This window comes from Podarcis bocagei (assembly GCF_964188305.1).
Source record: "Podarcis bocagei genome assembly, chromosome: 12".
In the NCBI taxonomy this organism is placed as follows: domain Eukaryota; kingdom Metazoa; phylum Chordata; class Lepidosauria; order Squamata; family Lacertidae; genus Podarcis; species Podarcis bocagei.
The window spans coordinates 40,299,893-40,320,500 of record NC_138137.1 but is presented as its reverse complement, the minus strand read 5'-3'; the positions used below and the strand labels follow the sequence as shown (position 1 = coordinate 40,320,500).

At 44.1% G+C, this 20,608-nt stretch overlaps 1 protein-coding gene across 2 annotated transcripts in view; it reads right to left on the bottom strand.

Moving 5' to 3' along the window:
- The window catches only part of MYO3A (myosin IIIA), a 100,688-nt gene that overhangs the window by 40,231 nt on the left and 39,849 nt on the right, over nucleotides 1–20,608 (bottom strand). For both annotated transcript variants that reach the window (XM_081163134.1, XM_081163135.1), the window contains exons 9-19: nucleotides 19,298–19,453; nucleotides 13,251–13,350; nucleotides 11,670–11,786; nucleotides 11,145–11,249; nucleotides 10,971–11,054; nucleotides 10,250–10,452; nucleotides 9,251–9,349; nucleotides 9,005–9,119; nucleotides 6,227–6,353; nucleotides 3,871–4,081; nucleotides 1,707–1,854 (exon numbers count right to left, since the gene is read on the bottom strand). In XM_081163134.1, coding sequence (XP_081019260.1) covers nucleotides 1,707–1,854; nucleotides 3,871–4,081; nucleotides 6,227–6,353; nucleotides 9,005–9,119; nucleotides 9,251–9,349; nucleotides 10,250–10,452; nucleotides 10,971–11,054; nucleotides 11,145–11,249; nucleotides 11,670–11,786; nucleotides 13,251–13,350; nucleotides 19,298–19,453 — 1,465 coding nt within the window. The remainder of the gene's footprint in view (nucleotides 1–1,706; nucleotides 1,855–3,870; nucleotides 4,082–6,226; nucleotides 6,354–9,004; nucleotides 9,120–9,250; nucleotides 9,350–10,249; nucleotides 10,453–10,970; nucleotides 11,055–11,144; nucleotides 11,250–11,669; nucleotides 11,787–13,250; nucleotides 13,351–19,297; nucleotides 19,454–20,608) is intronic.

The following is a 20,608-nucleotide window of genomic DNA, read 5'->3' as shown; positions in this document are numbered from 1 at the left end:
ATCCAGGTGTTCACCCTTGGCTGACCTGTGCTGGAACCCTGGGTCAGCGCTACCTGCATGGCAGGGAGCTAGCCGAACAAGAGCCTATGCAACCAGTTACTTTCTGTAATCAATAAAGTTGTGGCCTAAATTCTGCCAAAAACCAAAACCAAAATTTTGAGTCAAGTGTGAATTTATTTAGAGGGGAGGTTTCTTGGTCCGAACACGCAAATAGTTAAACTATGAAATTCACTCTCAGAAGTAGCGGTGGCCACCAACTTGGGTGGCTTTGAAAGAGGGTTAGACAAATTTGGTAACGGTAAAGCTATCCATAGTTACAAGCCATGATGACCAGGGACGCGGACTTAGAAAAAATATTGGGGGGGCCCGGGAAAGCTCATGAATAATAAATAAGCTCATGAATATGCAAATAAAGTGGCTCCGGCCCTAAATAGGGCAAGCCACGCCCCCCAGCCAGCCGATTGGCTGGCTGGGAGGTGTGGCCAGTCGGGATTCCCCTGTTCTCGCGGGATTTCCGGCAGTGCCTCCGATTAGGGCGCGCGGCTGGCTGGCTGGCGAAGGAGCAGGTGAGGAGGAGGCGGGGGACGGTGGCGGCGCTCTGCTGGAAGGGCGCCCGCCCGAGATTATTGGGGGGGCTGAGCCCCCCCAAAAAATTTTTTGAGGGGGCTCGAGCCCCCTCAAGCCCCATGGAGTCGGCGCCTATGATGATGACTTCCTCATGCTTCTATTGCTGGAGGTTGCATGCCTGTGAATACCAGCTGTTGGGAGAGAGTGGGGCTGCCCTTGGTTTCTGGTCAGCGGCTTCCCATGAGCATCTGGTTGGCCACTGTGAGAAGAGGATGCTGGGTAAAAGAGAGGCCTTTGGTTCTCCTTATGTCCTTAAACTCCTCCCAAGCAGGGGAGGTAAAGGTCTGCTTGGTCACACTTGTCAGCCCTGCTTCCACCAGAGGGTCATGCACCTTGGGGGGCCTGACATGTGTTGCACATGCATCGTCAGGAGGAGGCTCATTGCAGTGTGGTTTCCTCTCTTGCACTCAGGAGGAGCCAGCCACTGAACTGTGCCTCACTTGGCTCCGCCCTCAGCCTCCTCCGCCACCTCAACATTGAGGGGGCCCGGCCCTCTGCCAGCCAATATGGAGGGGGTCAAAGACACCTCTGCCTCTAGGAGTTGGCATGCCTCACCTCCACCATATTCTTTGCGCTTGTTGTACATTCAGAATGTGTGAGAAGGGGTCCTAGGCACATAGATTAGTACACTCATTAAGCATGGGGCTGAGGGATGCATTAGGTGAGAGGCGCTCTCCCTGTCAGTGTGCAAAAGGTGTTGGTTCAAACACTTGAGGTGGCATTCAACTAGTTTTACTCGAAGTTAGACCTAGTGAAGTTAATGGACCTAATGTAGTCATGTTCACTGATTTCAATGGATGAGTAAAACGTAAGCTGACTGGGAAGTCCTACCGCTGTGTTTGCCTTTAGTGAATGCATCTTTTTTTCCTCCTGGTTTTTTGAGTGCCCCAGTAATTCAATAGGCAATTTGATGCTGTCATTTCAGTGTTGTCTTTATGCGATTTTAAAAACTGACCAACTCTTTTGGTTTTGTACGATGCTTTGAGCTGGTTTTTGTTTTGTTTTTTTTTTTGTTTTTTTGAAGCAGCATAAAACACTTAAAATAAACACAACACAGACACACAAATTATAGCACCCACCTGCTCCCATGCAAAGACATGTTGGTTGAAGTAGAACTGGATCTGTTCATTGGCAATGTTGATGCAGAGCTGTTCAAATGAATTCTTTTTGAAGTTTTCAAAACCAAAGATGTCAAGAATCCCAATGTTCAGCCCTTCGTCATTTCCGCTGAAATGTACAGAATTTGCACATTAGATTCTCCAGCGCCGATTGGTTATTTCACATCAGCTTCAACCCTGCAGCTACTTCAAAAACATAACTATTACATGTCTGGTTTAACACAGTTGGGAGTCAGCAACCGGGCAGGGTCTCCTCTAGTTTGAGATTCTGACAGGGTCTAATGTGCTGTGTGCCAAGGAGAGTCAGAAGGAGACCAAATGTCTAACTACAAGCCCTTTATTTCTGAATGTAAGAGTGGCCACAAGATCAGCCAGTCCTTGCTCCTGGGCAAAAAGTGTTCATACAAGGCACAAGTATTTGCATATCCCGTGGGTTAATTTGCATTGCAAATCTGAATTTACAAAGGCATCTTGCTCTACAGCAATGTATCCTGGCTGAATCAGGACAAAAGCCCCTTGCTTAAAATACATGTAAGAGATTGGCTGCAACACTTACAATTAAATGAGGTATTTAAAGAAGGTAAAAAAAGGATTCAGCTATACTTTATCTAGATTCCAAAGTGAAGTCATTGAAGATAATACAAAATTCCTAAGGAAAGCATATAAGTTACTATTAGAGTGGGAAACTAAAGACAAGGAAGTCAAAAGTGTGATGATAAAGTGGGCACAAGACCTGGGACACAATATACAAATGGGAGATTGGGAAAAATTATGGAAATCTAACTTAAAATTTACTGATTGCATACAGTGGTGCCTCGCAAGACGAAATTAATCCGTTCCGTGAGTCTCTTCGTCTTGCGGTTTTTTCGTCTTGCGAAGCACGGCTATTAGCGGCTTAGCGGCTTTAAGAAAAAGGAAAGAAACTTGCAAGAACTTGCAAGACGTTTTGTCTTGCGAAGCAAGCCCATAGGGAAATTCGTCTTGCGGAACGACTCAAAAACCGGAAAACTCTTTCGTCTTGCGCGTTTTTCGTCTTGCGAGGCATTCGTCTTGTGAGGTACCACTGTATTGTTAAAAGATAATTATATGAAGATGATGTATAGATGGTATATTACACCTGTAACAATGGCAAAAATGTATAAAACAGGCTCTTAAAAATGTTGGAAGTGTAAAGAAAAAGAGGGTATGTTTTTACATATGTGGTGGAATTGTAAAATAATCAAGAAATATTGGGAAATGATATATCATGAAATGACAAAGATGTTTAAAATAACCTTTGTTCAAAGCCCAGAAGCCTTTTTGTTAGCCCTTATAGGTCAAGACCTGCTGAAAGGTGAAAACTAGTCCAGGGTCTGCTGCTACATTACATTGGTTTGGTTCATTTTCTGCAAGGTGGAGAGGAAGGAGCACATCTCTTTGTGCGCTATGCAAATGTTATCACTACCCAGGCAAATGTCTAAACCTAAGATAGCAACCTGTAGTGAATTCTCAGGGCAGGTTTATCATGAATGGCACATGAAGGCAGATTGAAACTGCTTTCACTGCAGCTGCTGCAACACACAAAATAGCACTGCATGGATCACTCTGATCACACGGTCAGTTTTCACACCTTTGGCAGCAGCTGCCAGAAACACCAGCTGACAGCCAATCCACATGGTGAGCTCTTCTTTTCACCCTGCTGCAGGCATAAGCTACCACAGAAGCCATGGCCAGTGCATATCACAGGCTCCTTGCAATGCGTAAATCAGACCTTATGCTTGCATGCTGGAATGCAGAAAGGAAGAGGTGAGGCTTCTATATGCATGGAGTGGTGGAGTGAGCCCAAACTGTAAATTTAAACCTAAGGGAGGAATGAGGCAAGGGATGTGGCTAAGAGAGACATGTTTGTGCTGCTGAGAAGCACAACTACAAATAAACTGTTTACTCTAGTCTGGTTCTTGCTTTGTTTGCAAGGGCTTAGAATAGAATATCTTAAAAGTTGGGTTTGGGAATAGCTAGTGAAATTGGTATTGTATTCCATTTGAAATTTCTGGTCTGGATGACTGGGGTCTTGGGACATTCCAGATACTATGCATTTCACACTGAAACAAGGTTCTGTTTCTTATGAGAGAGAAAAAACCCTTACCTTAAAAATGTACCTGGCTTGAGCAGTGCATTGATGCGGTTGACTATCCAACTAAAGAGACGCCCATACAAGGCTTTGGCTGTGGCGTCTCTTACATCGAAAGCTTTTTCCATCGTGTTGGGCCGTATAATAGTTTCCCCTCGGGCCACCACACAATGAGAGGTCAGAGCTTCTTGCAGCTCATCTGCCTGTATACACAGCAAAGATGCGGCTGGAAAACGGAGGAATGGTGTCACGTCCATAATGTATCAAACATTTCTTAACTTTATATGTAAAAGCTCCTTACAACAGGTGAGGGGGACCCCTGGACCACAGACTGGATACCACATGCATTTCATTAAGCACCCTGGGTCCCCTTCTGCCCATCAACTGTACAGTGGGAAGTAGCTGAGAAGGAAAAGGGCTTCGATGTTGTGCAAAGTATGAAGACTGCAGCTCCTTGCTCTGCAAGAAGATCAAAACGGGGGGGGGGGGGTACACCAGCAAAGAGGTAGACGTGTGTTCCTTACAAATATACATAAAGAGTCTTTGCGTTTTGCAACTGCGTATTTTTAATTTTCACGATGCAATTGCATTTGGCTGTTTGAGGCTTTAGATAAGGCAGGGCTTGATTTCACCTGTGCTTTTCATTATTTGCATTCTTCTGTAAGGGCTGTTGAGTTCTTTTTGCTTCATGCGATCTGGGCTGATAAAGGGTGCTGTAGAGGGTCCCTTTATCCCTATATCTCCCTTTATCCATGATCACTGAAACTGGGGTGGCCTGACCCATGTCCCTCCTTCCCCAAATGCTTCCCAAACACATTGTGCAAACAACAACAGCACACGACAAAATCAGCCCCAACTAATCATCCCAGAGGGACATGGGTGGTGCTGTGGTCTAAACCACTGAGCCTAGGGTTTGCCGATCGGAAGGTTGGCAGTTCGAATCCCTGTGACGGGGTGAGCTCCCATTGTTCAGTCCCAGCTCCTGCCAACCTAGCAGTTCAAAAGCACGTCAAGTGCAAGTAGATAAATAGGTACCGCTCTGGCAGGAAGGTATAGGCATTTCCATGTGCTGCTCTGGTTCGCCAGAAGCAGCTTAGTCATGCTGGACACATGACCTGGAAGCTGTCTGCGGACAAATGCCGGCTCCCTCAGCCTATAGAGCGAGATGAGCGCGCAACCCCAGAGTTGTCTGCTACTGGACCTAATGGCATCATCCCAGAAGGCACCTGAGAGAACTGGGAACCATGTTACTAAAGTCCACAGAGCTCACCAAGTTACTATCATACTCCCCCACTGCCTCACACCAAGGGAGGACCAGCCTTCTGTCAGTTACAGACTCACATTCTGAAGACATCTGGTGTCTTTCTTTGTTGTACAGGCTCTCACCCTGTGCAGGAAACCAGACATGCACCTTAGGCCCTCCCACTATCTAACCTCCTCCAGGTTCATGGGGGGGGGGATAGAAGGGAGTAGTGTTCTCACTGTTGGGACTCCTGAAGAGATGAAACTCTATGGTGTCACCCCTGTTGTGTAGGCTCTGCCAGCAGGGCTTTTATGCTCCCTGGCCCAGCAAGGAGCTGGAGCAAGAGGCTGCAAGATTGAGTGCAGCTTCTCTCTGGACTATGGACCAGGCAGGGGGTCCCATTCCTTACCACACTTACCAGGGACCTCAGCTGTCCCCAAAGCAAAAAACTAATCACCCAGATGCTCAGGTACTTAGCCTCAGGAAAGATCTTCTCCAGTCCCCCAGTGCTGCAGCTATTCATCTCAGGAAATAATCTCAAGGTTGAGGGTCACAGGAGGAAAGTCACTACTCAAACTGTAGACCAGTGTTTCCCAAACTTGGGTCTCCAGCTGTTTTTGGACTTCAGTTCCTATAATCCCTGACCATTGGTCCTGCTTAGCTAGGGATGGTGGGAGTTGTAGGCCAAAAACAGCTGGAGACCCAAGTTTGGGAAACACTGGTCTAGGCTTTCTAAAAATTCGTGTGGCCTGTTGTGGGAGACACTGAGCTTAGCTCAGTTGGTAGCTTAGCTCAGTTGGTAGAGCATAAGACTCTTAATCTCAGACTCATGGGTTCAAGCCCCATGTTGGACAAAAGATTTATGTATTGCAGGGGGTTGGACTAGATGACCCTCACGGTCCCTTCCAACTCTACAATTTTATGATTCTATGAAAAAACAGGCCATCCCAGCCCCACTAACTGCTTTAAAAACATGTGATGTTTCTTAAGAGCCTGGGCCCAGGCTGTGTAGAGCTTTTCAAGCAATGAGGTAAGATTTCTGCAATATGCAGATAAGTCTGGAGCTCATAATTATGGAGACAGTTCGCAAAAGGCGTTTAATTATTATAAAAAGGAAAGAAAACTCACAGTTCTCCAGAGGCGCTGGATTGGAAATGATGCTCTTGTCAATCATGTACTCGGTTACTACGGAAGAGAATTCGATGTTGCCCACGTTTAAAATGGCAGCAAGGATGCTGTATACGCTCCCTAGTTCCTGAAAGACAGATGCACAAAAACATTCCAATTCATAGCCTTATAATTGACACCCCAGGCAACAATCACAGCATTTCATTTCTTCATTTTCATATCCAACTTGCATTTAGAGAACCAGCGTTTTACCAGGGGCTGCACCCTCTTCAATTTGCTTTAGCTTTACAGTGCAGCTTGAATGTTTTTTTAAAAAAAGGTATGGCATGGAGATTATAATCGCTAAAAGAGTAAGAATAGTTCTATTAAATACTCAATGGGTATGTTTTTCTGGATCTTCCCGCCCTAGGTCTTTTCTTCTAAACATTTTTCTGATTCTTAAAATCTTAGGGTTAAGGAAACAAACAAGCAAACAAAAGACCTACTACCCATAGACTTGTGTTTTGATTCTTTTTCTTTTGAAGAAATAATCACCCACTATGTCTATTTGTAAATTATTCTGATAAATGGAATAAAATGATTATATTGACTACTGATTATACCGACTTCTGTCATTACACCATGTTACATGTATTGCAGCTAACATCTTTTGTACCCTTTCCTGATCACTTGTAAGGCGTGATTACTTTTATTCCCAACAGCCCTTTTCCTGCATCGTGTGTGTGTGTGTGTGTTGCCTTGTAACCTTCAGTTTGATTTTAAAGGAGCAAAGGAATATATAGGCTATGTGTTTACAGCACAGGGACCTGCCACTCTGTTAAAAAGGGAGAGATTTTCTGAAATGCTTAGGGGGTTGTTTTGACCATACTGCAATCAAGTTCTGCCCCAGAGCCTTTCTAAACATAGCAGAATCTGGATGAAACAGAAGTCTAAAGAAGACATTTCTGGGGGCTTCACTTTTTCACGCACTCCCATGTAATTTCCCCCCTTCCTGTGCACCCAGAAAAGCAGAGTGCTGTCAATGGAGAGTCAAAACCTGCTGTAGCTATAGCTCAAATTCCCTCTTAAGGGAGCACAAATTAGACAAGCCAGCCTCTTCTGTTTGGAAACAGGGTACACTGAAACCTAGAAAGAAGACATTAGAGTTCATCCCACTTGTGTGTGCTTCAAGGGCTAATTTTGCCTGATGAAAAGCTTGTTGAAATTACAGTCTTTTGTACTAGCTGGTCCGAAAAAACCAAAGCTGACACTGAACATGATTTCATGGCAGTGTTCACAAATCACAGTAAGGCATTAACTATGCACTAGCAAATTGGACAGGAGTTGCTCCTCCTACTCACGCCAGGACAAAAGAAACCACAAATCCCTGGATTAGCTGCACTTATTGTTGCACGCCACCCCAAACTCTGAGCAGTGCAAGATTCCGGGTGTTCCAGATGCTTATGAAGGGTTTGTATTTCCCTTTGGGAATGAGGCACAGCAGAGACTGTGGTGTCTTTATGAAATAAGGTTTATTTACACACATATACAACCTGAGCCTTCGATGGAGGGGTTCACAGCATCAGCACCAAAAGAGGGTCTTGCTTCTCCCATAGCCACATCCTTGGATTCTAGCAGAAATCAGGCCTGGCACTCACTCTCTGCCTTTCCAGACTTCTATTGCATCCAGTTTCTAGCTCATATCACTCAACTCTCTGCTTTGTCTTTCCAAATAACAGACAGCTACCCATTTGGCCTATGGCACAGAGTCACTCTCTTTGTTCTGTTAACAAACCATACTTAGTGGGCATTACCAGGCTAGCTTGGGTATTCCAGCAATTGAATCCGTGCTGGATCCAGGAATTAGAAGGAAAGCTCTGACATACAGCCTATCTGTGTGCCCCCCCCCCAACTCATAGTAATAAGAGCTAGGAATTGTAGTTTGTTTTGCTACCAAGCAACTGTGCTCCATAGCCAACTGATTATGGTTTGTTGGAGTGCAGACTCACAACCTAAAGCCACCACCAGCTGCCACCTTTGGGGAAGTACTCTAGAATGGGGTGGTCAAGCTTTTCTGGACCAACAGCTCACTCTTTGGCTAGAAACTGAGGGCTAGAATCAGACATACAGACCCTCCTTCTCAGCTAATCCATGCAGATCAGCTGAGAAGGGGGCGTCACATATCCCCCAACATTTCTCCAGTGAAAATAGAGACATCCCATTCCCTACTGATAATTTTACTATTTATACCCCATACATCTTGCTGGGTTGCCCAGCAAGATTACTCTGGGTGGCTTCCAACGTATATAAAAATGTAATAAAATATCAAACATTTAAAAAACTTCCCTATACATACCCTCCCATATTTCTCCAGTGAAAATAGGGACATCCTAAGGAAAAGCAGGACATTTCAGGATCCAATCAGAAACCAGGATGGCTTCTCTAAATCAGGGACATCTCGGGAAAATAGAGACAGTCTGGTGTTATTGCCCTCTCTCTGCTCATCCAACAGCAGATCTGTTGACTGGAGAGGAGGTGATTTGCATTCCCATCAGGACGATGGGTTTCAGCCACTCTAGCACTGTGTCAGATGTATTCCCCTTCTTTTTGCCACTGCCTCCAAAATTAGTGGCATCTTGGGGGGAGAAATTAGTGTGGGAGTTGGATCAGGCCCCTGAACTGGGAGTGAGACACCCCACTACTCTAGAAATGATTGGCAACCTTCATACGTGCTACTGTCAATCAAGACCTACTTTTCTCTCTCTAAGGTGCACAAGTTAAAATATCACTGACACTCACCTCCATCGTAAACCCAATCACCTTGAAGCACTGCTCAATTAATTCAAACTGGGATTTGTAGAAGCTATTGTTCATTAAATCTTGTACAGTTCTGAGATGTTCATTTTGTAGATACCTAGAGGGATGATGGGGACAGGGAAAAGAGTATGAGAAATTGTGAATCCACTCTATGTTTCAAAAGGCTCACTCTAGCAAAGGCTGCCCACTTATGCATTTATCCTAAAGAATACAAATGGAATGTTATACCTGGGAGGTTTATTTTCTGGCAATTTGTAATGAGCTAGTTTTTTCTTCTCAGCCAAACCAGCATAGATGTAATAGAAAATATGAAAATTCTTCTCTCCTCTGAAATGGAAAAAAAAACACAACACCACACACCTCAATATGGCAATTATTGAAACACAATCAACATTGAACCAGTAACGTCTAATTTCTGATTGTCTTCTACTATTATAAAATTTATTTTATTTGAAATGCTTTCTCACTGCCTTTCTGGGCAACAAGCCCTCCTAAGACAGCTTAAAGTAGAATTGCAACAGCTAACAAATGCAATAAATGGTAATAGTAATCATAGAAATAGCTTAGCCCAACTCAGGGGAATGCAACATCATGATTCCTAGTCCACTGTTAATGCTTAACCCAAATATATCAATGTGTTGGTCATCATAACGTTTACCCAGAACTTAGATCAGGCTTCCTCAAACTTGGCCTTCCAGATGTTTTGAAACTACAATTCCCATCATCCCTGACCGAGTTTGAGGAAACCTGGCTTAGATGTACAGGCCGAAGCTACATGGGCATTAGCCTACATAAAATGTAAATTAATAATAATAATAATAATAATAATAATAATAATAATAATAATAATAATAATAATAATAATCAACAAAAACATTACACAGTTCAGGTTATGCACAATGCAGTTTCAGAGGCTACATCCAAGGTGTCTGATTGGGCTAGTCCAGGCACCCCCGAACTCGGCCCTCCAGCTGTTTTGGGACTACAACTCCCATCATCCCTACCTAACAGGACCAGTGGTTAGGGATGGTGGGAATTGTAGTCCCAAAACATCTGGAGGGCCAAGTTTGCCTATGCCTGCTAGACTTTACAGTGCCTGGGCTAGGCAGATGGAGTCCCACCCCAGTGACATGTAGGCTGTACCACCCTTAGAGTTTGTTTGAACCAAGCCTCCCTCTCTGTTTCCCACAGCCAGAAAAGCACCCCCTTTGTTTTCCTTTTACTTACACAGCTTGATGTATGACTCTTGATTTTTCTAGGAGGTATTCTGAAATCAGAGCACTTACAACAGTTCCACTGGAAGTGAACTTCATTTCTAGGTATTTCCCAAATCTGCTGGAATTATCATTAATAATAGTGCCTGCATTTCCAAAAGCCTCCAGCAGATTGTTGACTTGGAGAATTTTTTCTTGAAGTGTCCTGTTATTAGCCTAGATACGCATTCCAAAATAACAACAACGACAATAAGGAAAATGCACAGAACTTTAAAACACAAACATAATTTTTCAGAGTAGTGATGGAATAGTACTCCTTTCCTCTGTGGGGTTGTTGGAATCCTCCTTATCTGGGGATGTTCACCATCAATAACTAGCAGAAAGTAAGGGCTAGTTCACCTGTTAGTTCCTTAACTAGGGAAACATATTTATTTGAACTGCTCTCCATTCTGTTGGGGATTTGATCAAGTCTAAGGGTGCAAAAGAAAGATGTGGCAAGGCTTTATTTACAAGTTGGTGGCTGAGCTGGCATGGTACAGGATGGCAGAAGGCAAAGACCAGGCATAGGCAAACTCTGGCCCTCCAGATGTTTTGAGACTACAATTCCCATCATCCTTGACCACTGGCCCTGTTAGCTAGGAGTGATGGGAACTGTAGTTCCAAAACATCTGGAGGGCCGGAGTTTGCCTGTGCCTGGCAAAGACATAAATAAAGAGGTCTAGGATATGTCTTACCCTTCCAAGGACAGTCAACTGCTGAACCAGAAGATGGGCACTTTGTGTCTTCCCTGCTCCACTTTCTCCAGATATGACAATACACTGAAGGCAAGAGTGGAAGAGCACATGCTATAACTGGCTATCTTCACAACCCAGAGAAGTATATCAAACCCGGCCCACCATTACCACTACCTGATCAGAGCTGAATGTGACCATGGACTGGTATGCAATATCAGCCACAGCAAAGATGTGAGGAGGGTTGGCAGTCCGTTTGGCCCCAATGTACAGTTTGGAATGCTGAAAAGTTAAAAGAGAAATGCTATTTTCTGTTTTAGACTATCATCTTGTGTCACTGGCCTCATGAGACCGACCAGTTATGAGCAGTGATGTTGCCAAAATTTATAATTACCTGGTTTGCAATACTCATTTGCCTAGCTCAGAATGCTCAGAGGCAATATTCCACTCAATGTTTTCTTCCAACTCAGAGTGAGAAATGAGACTTTGCACAACTTCTTCCCTTGTGACCTGTCTTTAGTCCAAGCGTCGGACATCAATCACTTCTCCGACAGATCTAAGCAAACAGCTCCAGAGAGGACTTTGAAAGCTCCAGGGAGATGTGGTCAAGCCCAGTGACGTTACCAAGGGGTGTGTGTGTGTGTGTGTGTGTGTGTGTGTGTGTGTGAAATCACTCAAAATTCCAAGATTTTATTTTCCTACCTGTGTAGCGTAAAGGTCTAAGTTTCGAAAAGGATTGACTGCAATGAGAATGTCCCCCACGTAGGTGTAGATCTGATTCTTGGCGTAGCTCTTTTGCAGTTGCTCTGTTACTGTATTCTGTTGGGGGGGGGGAGAGAAGGACATGTCTATTGATGTCTGGTTTTGAAAATTTATCCAAAGGAATTAAGAATCGGGACTTTCGGGCATCTTGATACTACACAGACATCAGAAACATTTTGGTGTCTTGAGCCGTATTGCCAACATGCATTATTGTGTGTTCCCTTACTATGTGCTCATTTACCTTCAGTTCTGTGCATCTGCATTAGTGATTAGTAGCACAAAAGTGTATTAGAGCCACAGGAGACCTCCTACTATGTCTCACAGTGAGTCCATCCAGTTCAGTATTGTCTGGAATGACTGGCAGCATTTCTCCAGGGTTTCTGACTCACTCAGCCCTACCTGTGGGTTGAATCTAGGGCCTTTAAAGCATGCAAAGTATGTGCTCTGTCACTGAGTTATGGCCCATCCTAACTGTGTCTGACTATTGCTCTATCTAACTTGTCAACTCTCACCGCCATTAACTTTCACTGGAAGATTCTCCTAATCTGCTGCCTGAGATCTATTTAAAATTAAATGGTGACACCAAGGATTGAACCTGGAACTTTTGGTGTGTGAGGCGTGTATTCTACCACTGAGCTATGGCTCCTTCCACTGAGTCTACTCACTCTCATATAGAATATGCACTTGGGGATCTCTATCATTTCCTTAGTTGCCTTATTTTGTCATTTGCCCCAAGTAAGAAGTAACAGATTGACTCTAATCTAATTTAGCCACTTCAGGTAACATTATGCAGGAGACCCTAACATATCAGGCCACAGTTTGTGGATATACAGCACTTGTGTTGGCCTTGTGTTGCCCATGATTTTACCTTCACTGTCATCATCCACCATGTTTTTATACCTGCCTTGCAAAATTCACACAAGACCGGAGAGGAGAGGAGAATTTTGCTACTTCTTTCTCTCATTAGCTACACATGCTATCACATTTAATGACTTTTGCCTTTTGGCAAAAAAACAACTTCTTAGCATATGGCTCATCATAGTGCAAATAAATGTTTGGATGAGAACCTAACACCTTAGATTAATTGCATCCATTAGTTCAGCTCCTGTGCCATTAATTGGCTAATGTTGGCAAAGCTGTTTCAAAAGTATAAAACACTCTAGAAATCGACTAATAATGACGAACCACTAGCTTGGTGAGTATCAAAATCAGAGGCTAGCAGCATTTCCAGGTGGTAGGATTGATTCTTTAAGGCTCTCCAAATGTTGTTGTACTCCAGATCCTATTAACCCCAACCAGCATGCCCAATGGTCAGGAACATCGGGAACTATAGCCCAATAACACCTGGTCCTATAGTCCACTGACCCCCATGAGGGAAATACAACCCCATCCAGAAATTTAAACCACAGATTGTCCTATCACAGAAGACTATTACCCAGGGTGGGTGGCTGTTCTCAGCATGCAGCTTTCCCAATCTACAAAATCCCCTAGCATTTTTTTCTTTATAAAAAAATGTCTTACCTCATCTAGTACTTCCAAGGTTGCCAGATCATCTACATCTTCCTGGTTGGTAACTGGAGACCTACTGTAATTCCCTTTCTTAGTATGAATACGCTCAAATCTGTTCAAGAAAACAAAAACATGGAAGGATGCTTCTACTTGCAAAGAAAAATGCAGGAAGAACAGTTGTGACATTAGCAATAACCCTGTTCACACCTTATACTCATGTTTAGAACCAACCCAATGAGTTGAGGGGAATAGGGGTAATGTTGCTAAGCTTTGTCCACATCGCCATCTCTCTTTACAGGCTGAAGGGTGTGAAACAGGGGCCCTACTGAAGAAGAAGAGTTTGGATTTGATATCCCGCTTTATCACTACCTGAAGGAGTCTCAAAGCTGCTAACATTCTCCTTTCCCTTCCTCCCCCACAACAAACACTCTGTGAGGTGAGTGGGGCTGAGAGACTTCAAAGAAGTGTGACTAGCCCAAGCTCACCCAGAAGCTGCATGTGGAGGAGCGGGGATGCGAACCCGGTTCACCAGATTACGAGTCTACTGCTCTTAACCACTACACCAAACTGGCTCTCCTGTATTTGTCAAGACTCTTTTTGCCATTCAGATCCCTGATCTTCCACCATAGGAAGCTCTCTACTTCAGATGCTTCCTCTCTAACTTGAGGAGAGTGACAGTAATGGTGACAGTGGGCGGAGCTTATGCACACCATACATTTAAAGCACATTCAAAGCATCTCTGACCCTGAAATACTCCTAGGAATTATAGTTTACCCTTCACAGAGCCACAATTCCCAGCATGTGCACACACATCTTCCCCTGGCCCTGACCTTGGATTCCCAGAACAAGATCTTATGCACATTCTCACAAAGAAGACGAGAAAAGCTCAAAGGTGACATGAGCTGCGGGCACAAAAACATCTTTTGATAACGCCCTGCTGTTCAAATGAAAGGTCATGGTACGTTACATGTACATCCTAAGGAACCGAAGGCAGGGGAAAGTATTATGATGAGGCTGCAGGCATTTCAATATGGGCAAGTGATGTTTGGCTTTCACACAAATCTGTAATTTCTGAATCCATTTGCTCAGCAACGCTGTACATGAAGGTCATCTCCTTTCCAACGCCTGTCCTGTCAGCAGGGTGACTTTGATCAAGCAGCTGCCCACAAACGATAGATGCAGGAAGTGACAGCTTATCTTTCCCATTCTATTCTATTCCCCCCACACACATCAGGAAAGGATGTAGACCTTGAGTCAACTTGTCATTTCCCATTCCTAGTGTCAACCATTACATACTGTGATTTTTTTTATTATTATAAAAAATGGAACCATGCTGGCAAATACATAGAAGTGTTGCTAGAATAATTGCCAATGTGGTATATATCACATTCAGCCCACAGGGTTTAGCAATGGCTGTAGCTGGGGAGAAACAGAAATAAGGCAAGACGCAAGGGGAATCTTCTGTTCCCCCTCTTGCATTTTCCTTCTACCTGGGCTTTCCTCTAAGAACGCCAATTTCATTCCACCTGCTTCACATTCACTGATGCTGCTCATATATTCAGCTTTGTAGCACAGTTTCAGAGGGAGTTATTCCTTACTGATTCTTTTATGACTAGCTTTAGAAACCAGCTTCATCATGCAACGTATACAGAAGAGACAGATATGAGAACACAATGTTTTGCCTGCTCTAATGTGAAAGGGCACAGATCCCTCGAGGGGTGTGAATGATGCCGCTTCTCTTCATTTGCCCCCAAAGAGTTGATAAAAATAATTCTCCCATCTGACGTTGGCGGATGGATTTCCAACCTCCCCCCATTCCTGCTCACGGGCACTGTAAACAAAAATATCACTCGTTTCCCCATCTTAATCTGTGGATTTTTATTCTTTGTGTTTGCCACAGACGTTCTGTTCTATAGGCACTTCCAAAGACCTGACAGGTTGATTCATCAAGGCTGTATCGACAACAGAATGACTCAAGACAGTTATTGTTTCTGCTCAGTTTCTCTCCTCCCTGCCACCACCCCCACTTCATCCCTGCCTTTCAATCAAAGCAAAACGAGGCCACTGGAGCTCTTTCAGTTTCAATTGTCAAAATGAATAAAAGTGATCTTTGATGGCTCCAAAAATAGCGTGGAAAATGCCAAATCCTTGGCAATTTGTTGCCATTTGTAAAGTAATTAGGCTGACATTTATCCCATCGGATCCCAGGGCAGTGTGCAAAAGACAAAAACCAAACAACAGTATGATGCTTAACTGTGGGTGGTGTTCACCATGGTTTATTGCTTTAAGAAGTGAAACGATGGCAGTCAGAGTAATCTAAGGCATAGTTTAACTGTGACATAGGTTGCCAACATCCACGGTTAAGCAGCATACTGTTTTGCTTTGATCATTTGCACACACACTGCCCTGGGATCCTACAAGAGGCATAGCAATCTCAAAGTCGTCTTCTTCCTCCTACTCCAGTGGTGACTGAAATCTTGGTATAAGCCCACCCAAATCATTGGGCAGGTGTGGATACAACTACCTACATCTCTTTCATATGGACACATTGTGGGATGATGCAGAATCCATTTGCAACAAGCTTTTATTTTCAGAATGAAACCTGGTCCTCAATAAGCACTTTTTGTGGGAGCTTTGGGGGGTGGGGATATGCAACAGATCTAGATGGTATGTGGACTACATAGAAAAAGAAAGCACTCAGCCTCCATTGATTCTGGAATAAAAAGTCACATGTACACAGTAGTCTTCTCTCAACACATATTTCCCAACATCTATCTGTCACACCCAGCTCCTTTAACACATCAACAAGCAACATGCTTTCTAGATCTTTTCTCTAAAGTTCTCCCTGTAAATCCTGTCCAAATGCTTGCAGGGCTGGTTTATGTGTGTGTGAAAAATCTTTTGTAGTGAAACCTAATTGGATCAGCTACAAAAACAACAACAAAAAACCCCAAAGCAGAAGCATCACTACAATCCTTCTTGGACTGGCAAACACAAAATGGGCAGATGAGACAACAGAAGACAAGCTGATCTTGCCAGATAATGCTTGATGGAATAACCTCCTTGTTTGAGTGTCACTTTTAGTCATCTAATTGCTATGCACTGGAGCATGTTAGGATGAGCAAGGCTGCTTTATATGGGTGAACTGTGGAGGAGGAGTGGGGGAAAAGAGTGTTGTAAAAGCTGAGGGTAGCCTTTTGCAAACATGCTGAAAGTGTCAGAAGATCGCTGATTGTGAACACTGATTTGAATGTGATCAAGGAACATCCCATGGATTATTATGACCTCAAATCAAATACAGGAGAGGGGTGAAGTCAAAATGAAATCTGATTTCATTCATGCGCTGGAACAGTCTTGGACCACAATAAGTGCACTTTAAAAGTGAGTGGATCACACAAAGCACCTTAGAGTAGGGTTGCCATTTCCCCAGACATTACTGGGATTTCAAAGGTGGAATTAATGTCCGGGGGAATTTCTGAAAAATCGGGGGTTTTCTGGCAACTTTGGGGCTCAACAACTTTGGGATTTGTCTGGGGGGGGGGGAACCTCAGAAGCTTTCAGGGTGTCCTGGTTTTCACTTTTTGAAATATGGCAACCGTACCTTAGAGGTAGATATGAGCTTGACACTCAGGAATCAAAGGTCACAGAAATCACCTCTCAAGGGTTGGTTGGTTGTAGCATTGGATAGCAAGTAGCAGAGAGCCGATGTCTTCAGAATAATTGGGGAAGGTGCAGGTTTTAGCCCTTATGGCTCTGATGTTAGTCTTCAAAATGTGCAAAATCTGGTTGAGTTCTAGGAGTCTGTTAACCCCCCCCCCCAACTCTGTGAGGTAGGCTAGGCTGAGAGGCAGTAACTGGCCCAAGGTCACCTAGCAAACTTCATGGCTGAGTTCTGAACCCTGGTCTCCTGGGTCCTAGTCTGACACTCTAACTACTACCACACCACAATGGCTCTCATTTTGGGCTTTCATTTGGGGCACCTATACCTTTGCATTTCATTCAGTGCAGTTTGCATTCAAAATACACATTCAGTCTTTACTACTTGTATGTTTTTTAAAGGGACAAGTGACCACTTTATCTGAACTGGAATGCTGTAGGAGGAGAAAATGAAGGAAAGGCTGCCATGAAGTTATTGGCTAGCTGGCTTGTCAGTCAGAACTGGGGCAGAAGGTAGCTGCTTGGAGGAGGGACCTTGACATAGGCGCCGACTCCATGGGGCTTGAGGGGGCTCGAGCCCCCTCAAAAAAAATTTTGGGGGGGCTCAGCCCCCCCAATAATCTCGGGCGGGCGCCCTTCGAGGAGAGCGCCGCCGCCGTCCCCAGCCTCCTCCTCACCTGCTCCTTCGCCAGCCAGCCAGCTGCGCGCCCTAATCGGAGGCACTGCCGGAAATCCCGCGAGAACAGGGGAATCCCGACTGGCCACACCTCCCAGCCAGCCAATCGGCTGGCTGGGGGGGCGTGGCTTGCCCTATTTAGGGCCGGAGCCACTTTATTTGCATATTCATGAGCTTATTTATTATTCATGAGCTTTCCCGGGCCCCCCCAATATTTTTTCTAAGTCCGCGTCCCTGGACCTTGAAGTGCATGATTTGCAGGCAAAAGATCCCTGATTCAGTCCTTTATATTCTCCATGTGGGACTAGAAAAAACCTTCACATCAAGAGCTAGATAAAAGATGGATAATACTGATGGACCAAGGGTTTGACTCTACACAAGCCAGCCTTGCATGATCAAACTGAGAAGAGGAGGGAAGATTATTTTGATTATCCCCAGTTTTGTCACTGGCAACATTAAATAGCAACACTTAAGCAACTGTGTTCTACACAGTGTTCACAATTTAAGTATTTAGATTTGCAGCTTGCATCAACTCATACATCTAATTTGATTTCTTGGCTTTGAAGTTCAGGCTCTCTCCTTAGTACCATGCACTGGATTTGTTCTTGGTCATTAGGACTTTATTCCTGCAAGAGCTTGTCGCTTCTTGGTTAAAAGAGTTTTTCAAAATGCTAAGGGTAATTATATTCATTTGCAGGGGGGCGGGGGGGAATGCATCCTTATAAGATAAATTGCAGACTATAAAAAGAACAAAATAAATCCTCAGATCTCACTGGAAGATTGCAAAAACAAAACAAAACACAAACCAAAAAACATTAAGCCACCAAAAATATCAATAAGAAGAAACGCAACTGATCTTAATCAGATTTCTCTATACAGCTCATTTGATGTGGGAAAAGGGAGACATTAACAATTGAGACTGTTAAAATAGCACCACCTTTTAAGTTCTATGTGCTATTTGATCCCCTTCAAAAAAACCTATTATCTGTTACCTTGAAGCAGAGTAGAAATATATCAATATTCACCAATGACTAAGTCTCACATTCAGAACATTACTTTGATGAACTTGTTTCAGAATTTCTGAAACAGAGCCAAAACACTTTGGGCAATTTCATACAAGGCTCGAAGATTATGAATGCTTCATAATGCATAATTACTTTGCTAAATACTGTTGGAACAAGGATGAAAATATCCCCGTCGAAAAGTGGCATTATTTCGGGCAACACATTTCCTTCCCTTTGCACGTGAAGGAAATGTTTTGCCAGAAATAATGCAACTCCATAGAGGGGGATATTTTGGCCACAGTTATTCATGTGGAAGAGCTTCAGTGGCCTCAAACCTGTGAGAACAGTTAACAGACGTCACAAAGAGTGTATTCCACAGCTGAGCAGATATGTATGGTGGACCACTAAGGATAGCCTGACTGGGATTGTAAGAGCAGGGGTTCCCAACACCTAGCAAACAGCCACACGTGAGCAGTGGCTTGTATTCAGTTTGGTTAAGTCACATATTATGCTTATCTAATATTACATAATCTGTTCAAGTCTTAGTTCAAATTCCAGCTTCCTCACTGGTTTACAGAGATGCTTGCTACTTAAGCGGGTTGCATTCATAAAAATGAGGAAGATGCCTAAAATAAAAATTTGAAGAATAATTTAAATAAATGGTCTTCAAGACCACATTTTGTTACATGCAGACAGACACTCGCCCCCCCTCCCAAAGGTACCTTGCTTTTTCTGTGATTCCCATTTGCTGGTGAACATCAATGAATTCCATCAGCTGCATCTGCAAGACAGTCTCTTTGCCCTCCACTTGCTTCACAAAGTCATGCTGCAGCAGGTCAGACACTGTTGGGCGTTTCTCATAATCTTTGGTCAAACACCTGCACCATTGGAAAAAGCACAGCTTTTAGGAAATGCGGTTATGTAATAAAAAGACAGGCGGTAGCAGAGAACTAGGGAGGAAGCCTGATTTCAAGCAGTGGGGCATGGAAGAGTCCTGTGGGTGTAGTGACCTCCCCTATGGGAGCGGGTGGCACTGTGGTCTAAACCACTGAGCCTCTTGGGTTTGCTGATCAGAAGGTCAGCGGTTCGAATCTGCATGACGGGGTGAGCTCCCATTGCTCTGTACCAACTCCTGCCAACCTAGCTGTTCGAAAGCATGCCAGTGCAAGTAGATAAATAGGTACCACTGTGGCAGGAAGGTAAATGGCATTTCCATGTGCTCTGGTTTCCATCATGGTGTTCCGTTATGCCAGAAGCGGTTTAGTCATGCTGGCCACATGACTCAGAAAGCTGTCTGTGGACAAACACCGGCTCCCTTGGCCTGAAAAGCGAAATGAGCACCGCACCCCATAGTCGCCTTTGACTGGACTCAATCTTCGAGGGGTCCTTTACCTTTACCTTTAGTGACCTCCCCTCCTGGCAGCACCATGTTCACCAGCATGGGAACATGGCAGGGTGAGGGGCAGAGGAGCTGTGGCTTAGTGATGTTGACTCCAGGCAGCTTTTCATCTTCAGCTCCCCTTTTAATTGGTGCTTTTATAATGTTGCTGGATTTTTGTGTTTCTTGTCTGTTTTAATCTTGCTATAGGTTTGTGGGGTGGTCAGTCTGGATGATACTCATGGGTGTCCCTTACAAACTTGTGATCCAGTGTAGTGGAAGGTAAAATGTATATGAGGAAACCAGCAAGATTTGTTGAGGTGACAGCCACCTCCATCCTATGATCAGGTTGCACATACATTTGAATGAAACCACCCTAAAGACACAATACAGTCATACCTTGGTTCTCAAACTTAATCCATTCCGGGAGTCTGATTGACTCCCCAAACCATTCAGAAACCAAGGCGCAGCTTCCAATTGGCTGCAGGAGCTTCCTGTACTTAATCGGAAGCCACATCGGAAATCCAGCTTCTGAAAAACGTTCAAAAACTGGAACACTTACTTCCAGCTTGTCGGCGTTTGGGAGCACAAACGTCCGAGTACCAAGGCGTTCAAGAACCAAGGTATGGTTGTAGTCTCCGCTAACCTACATTCC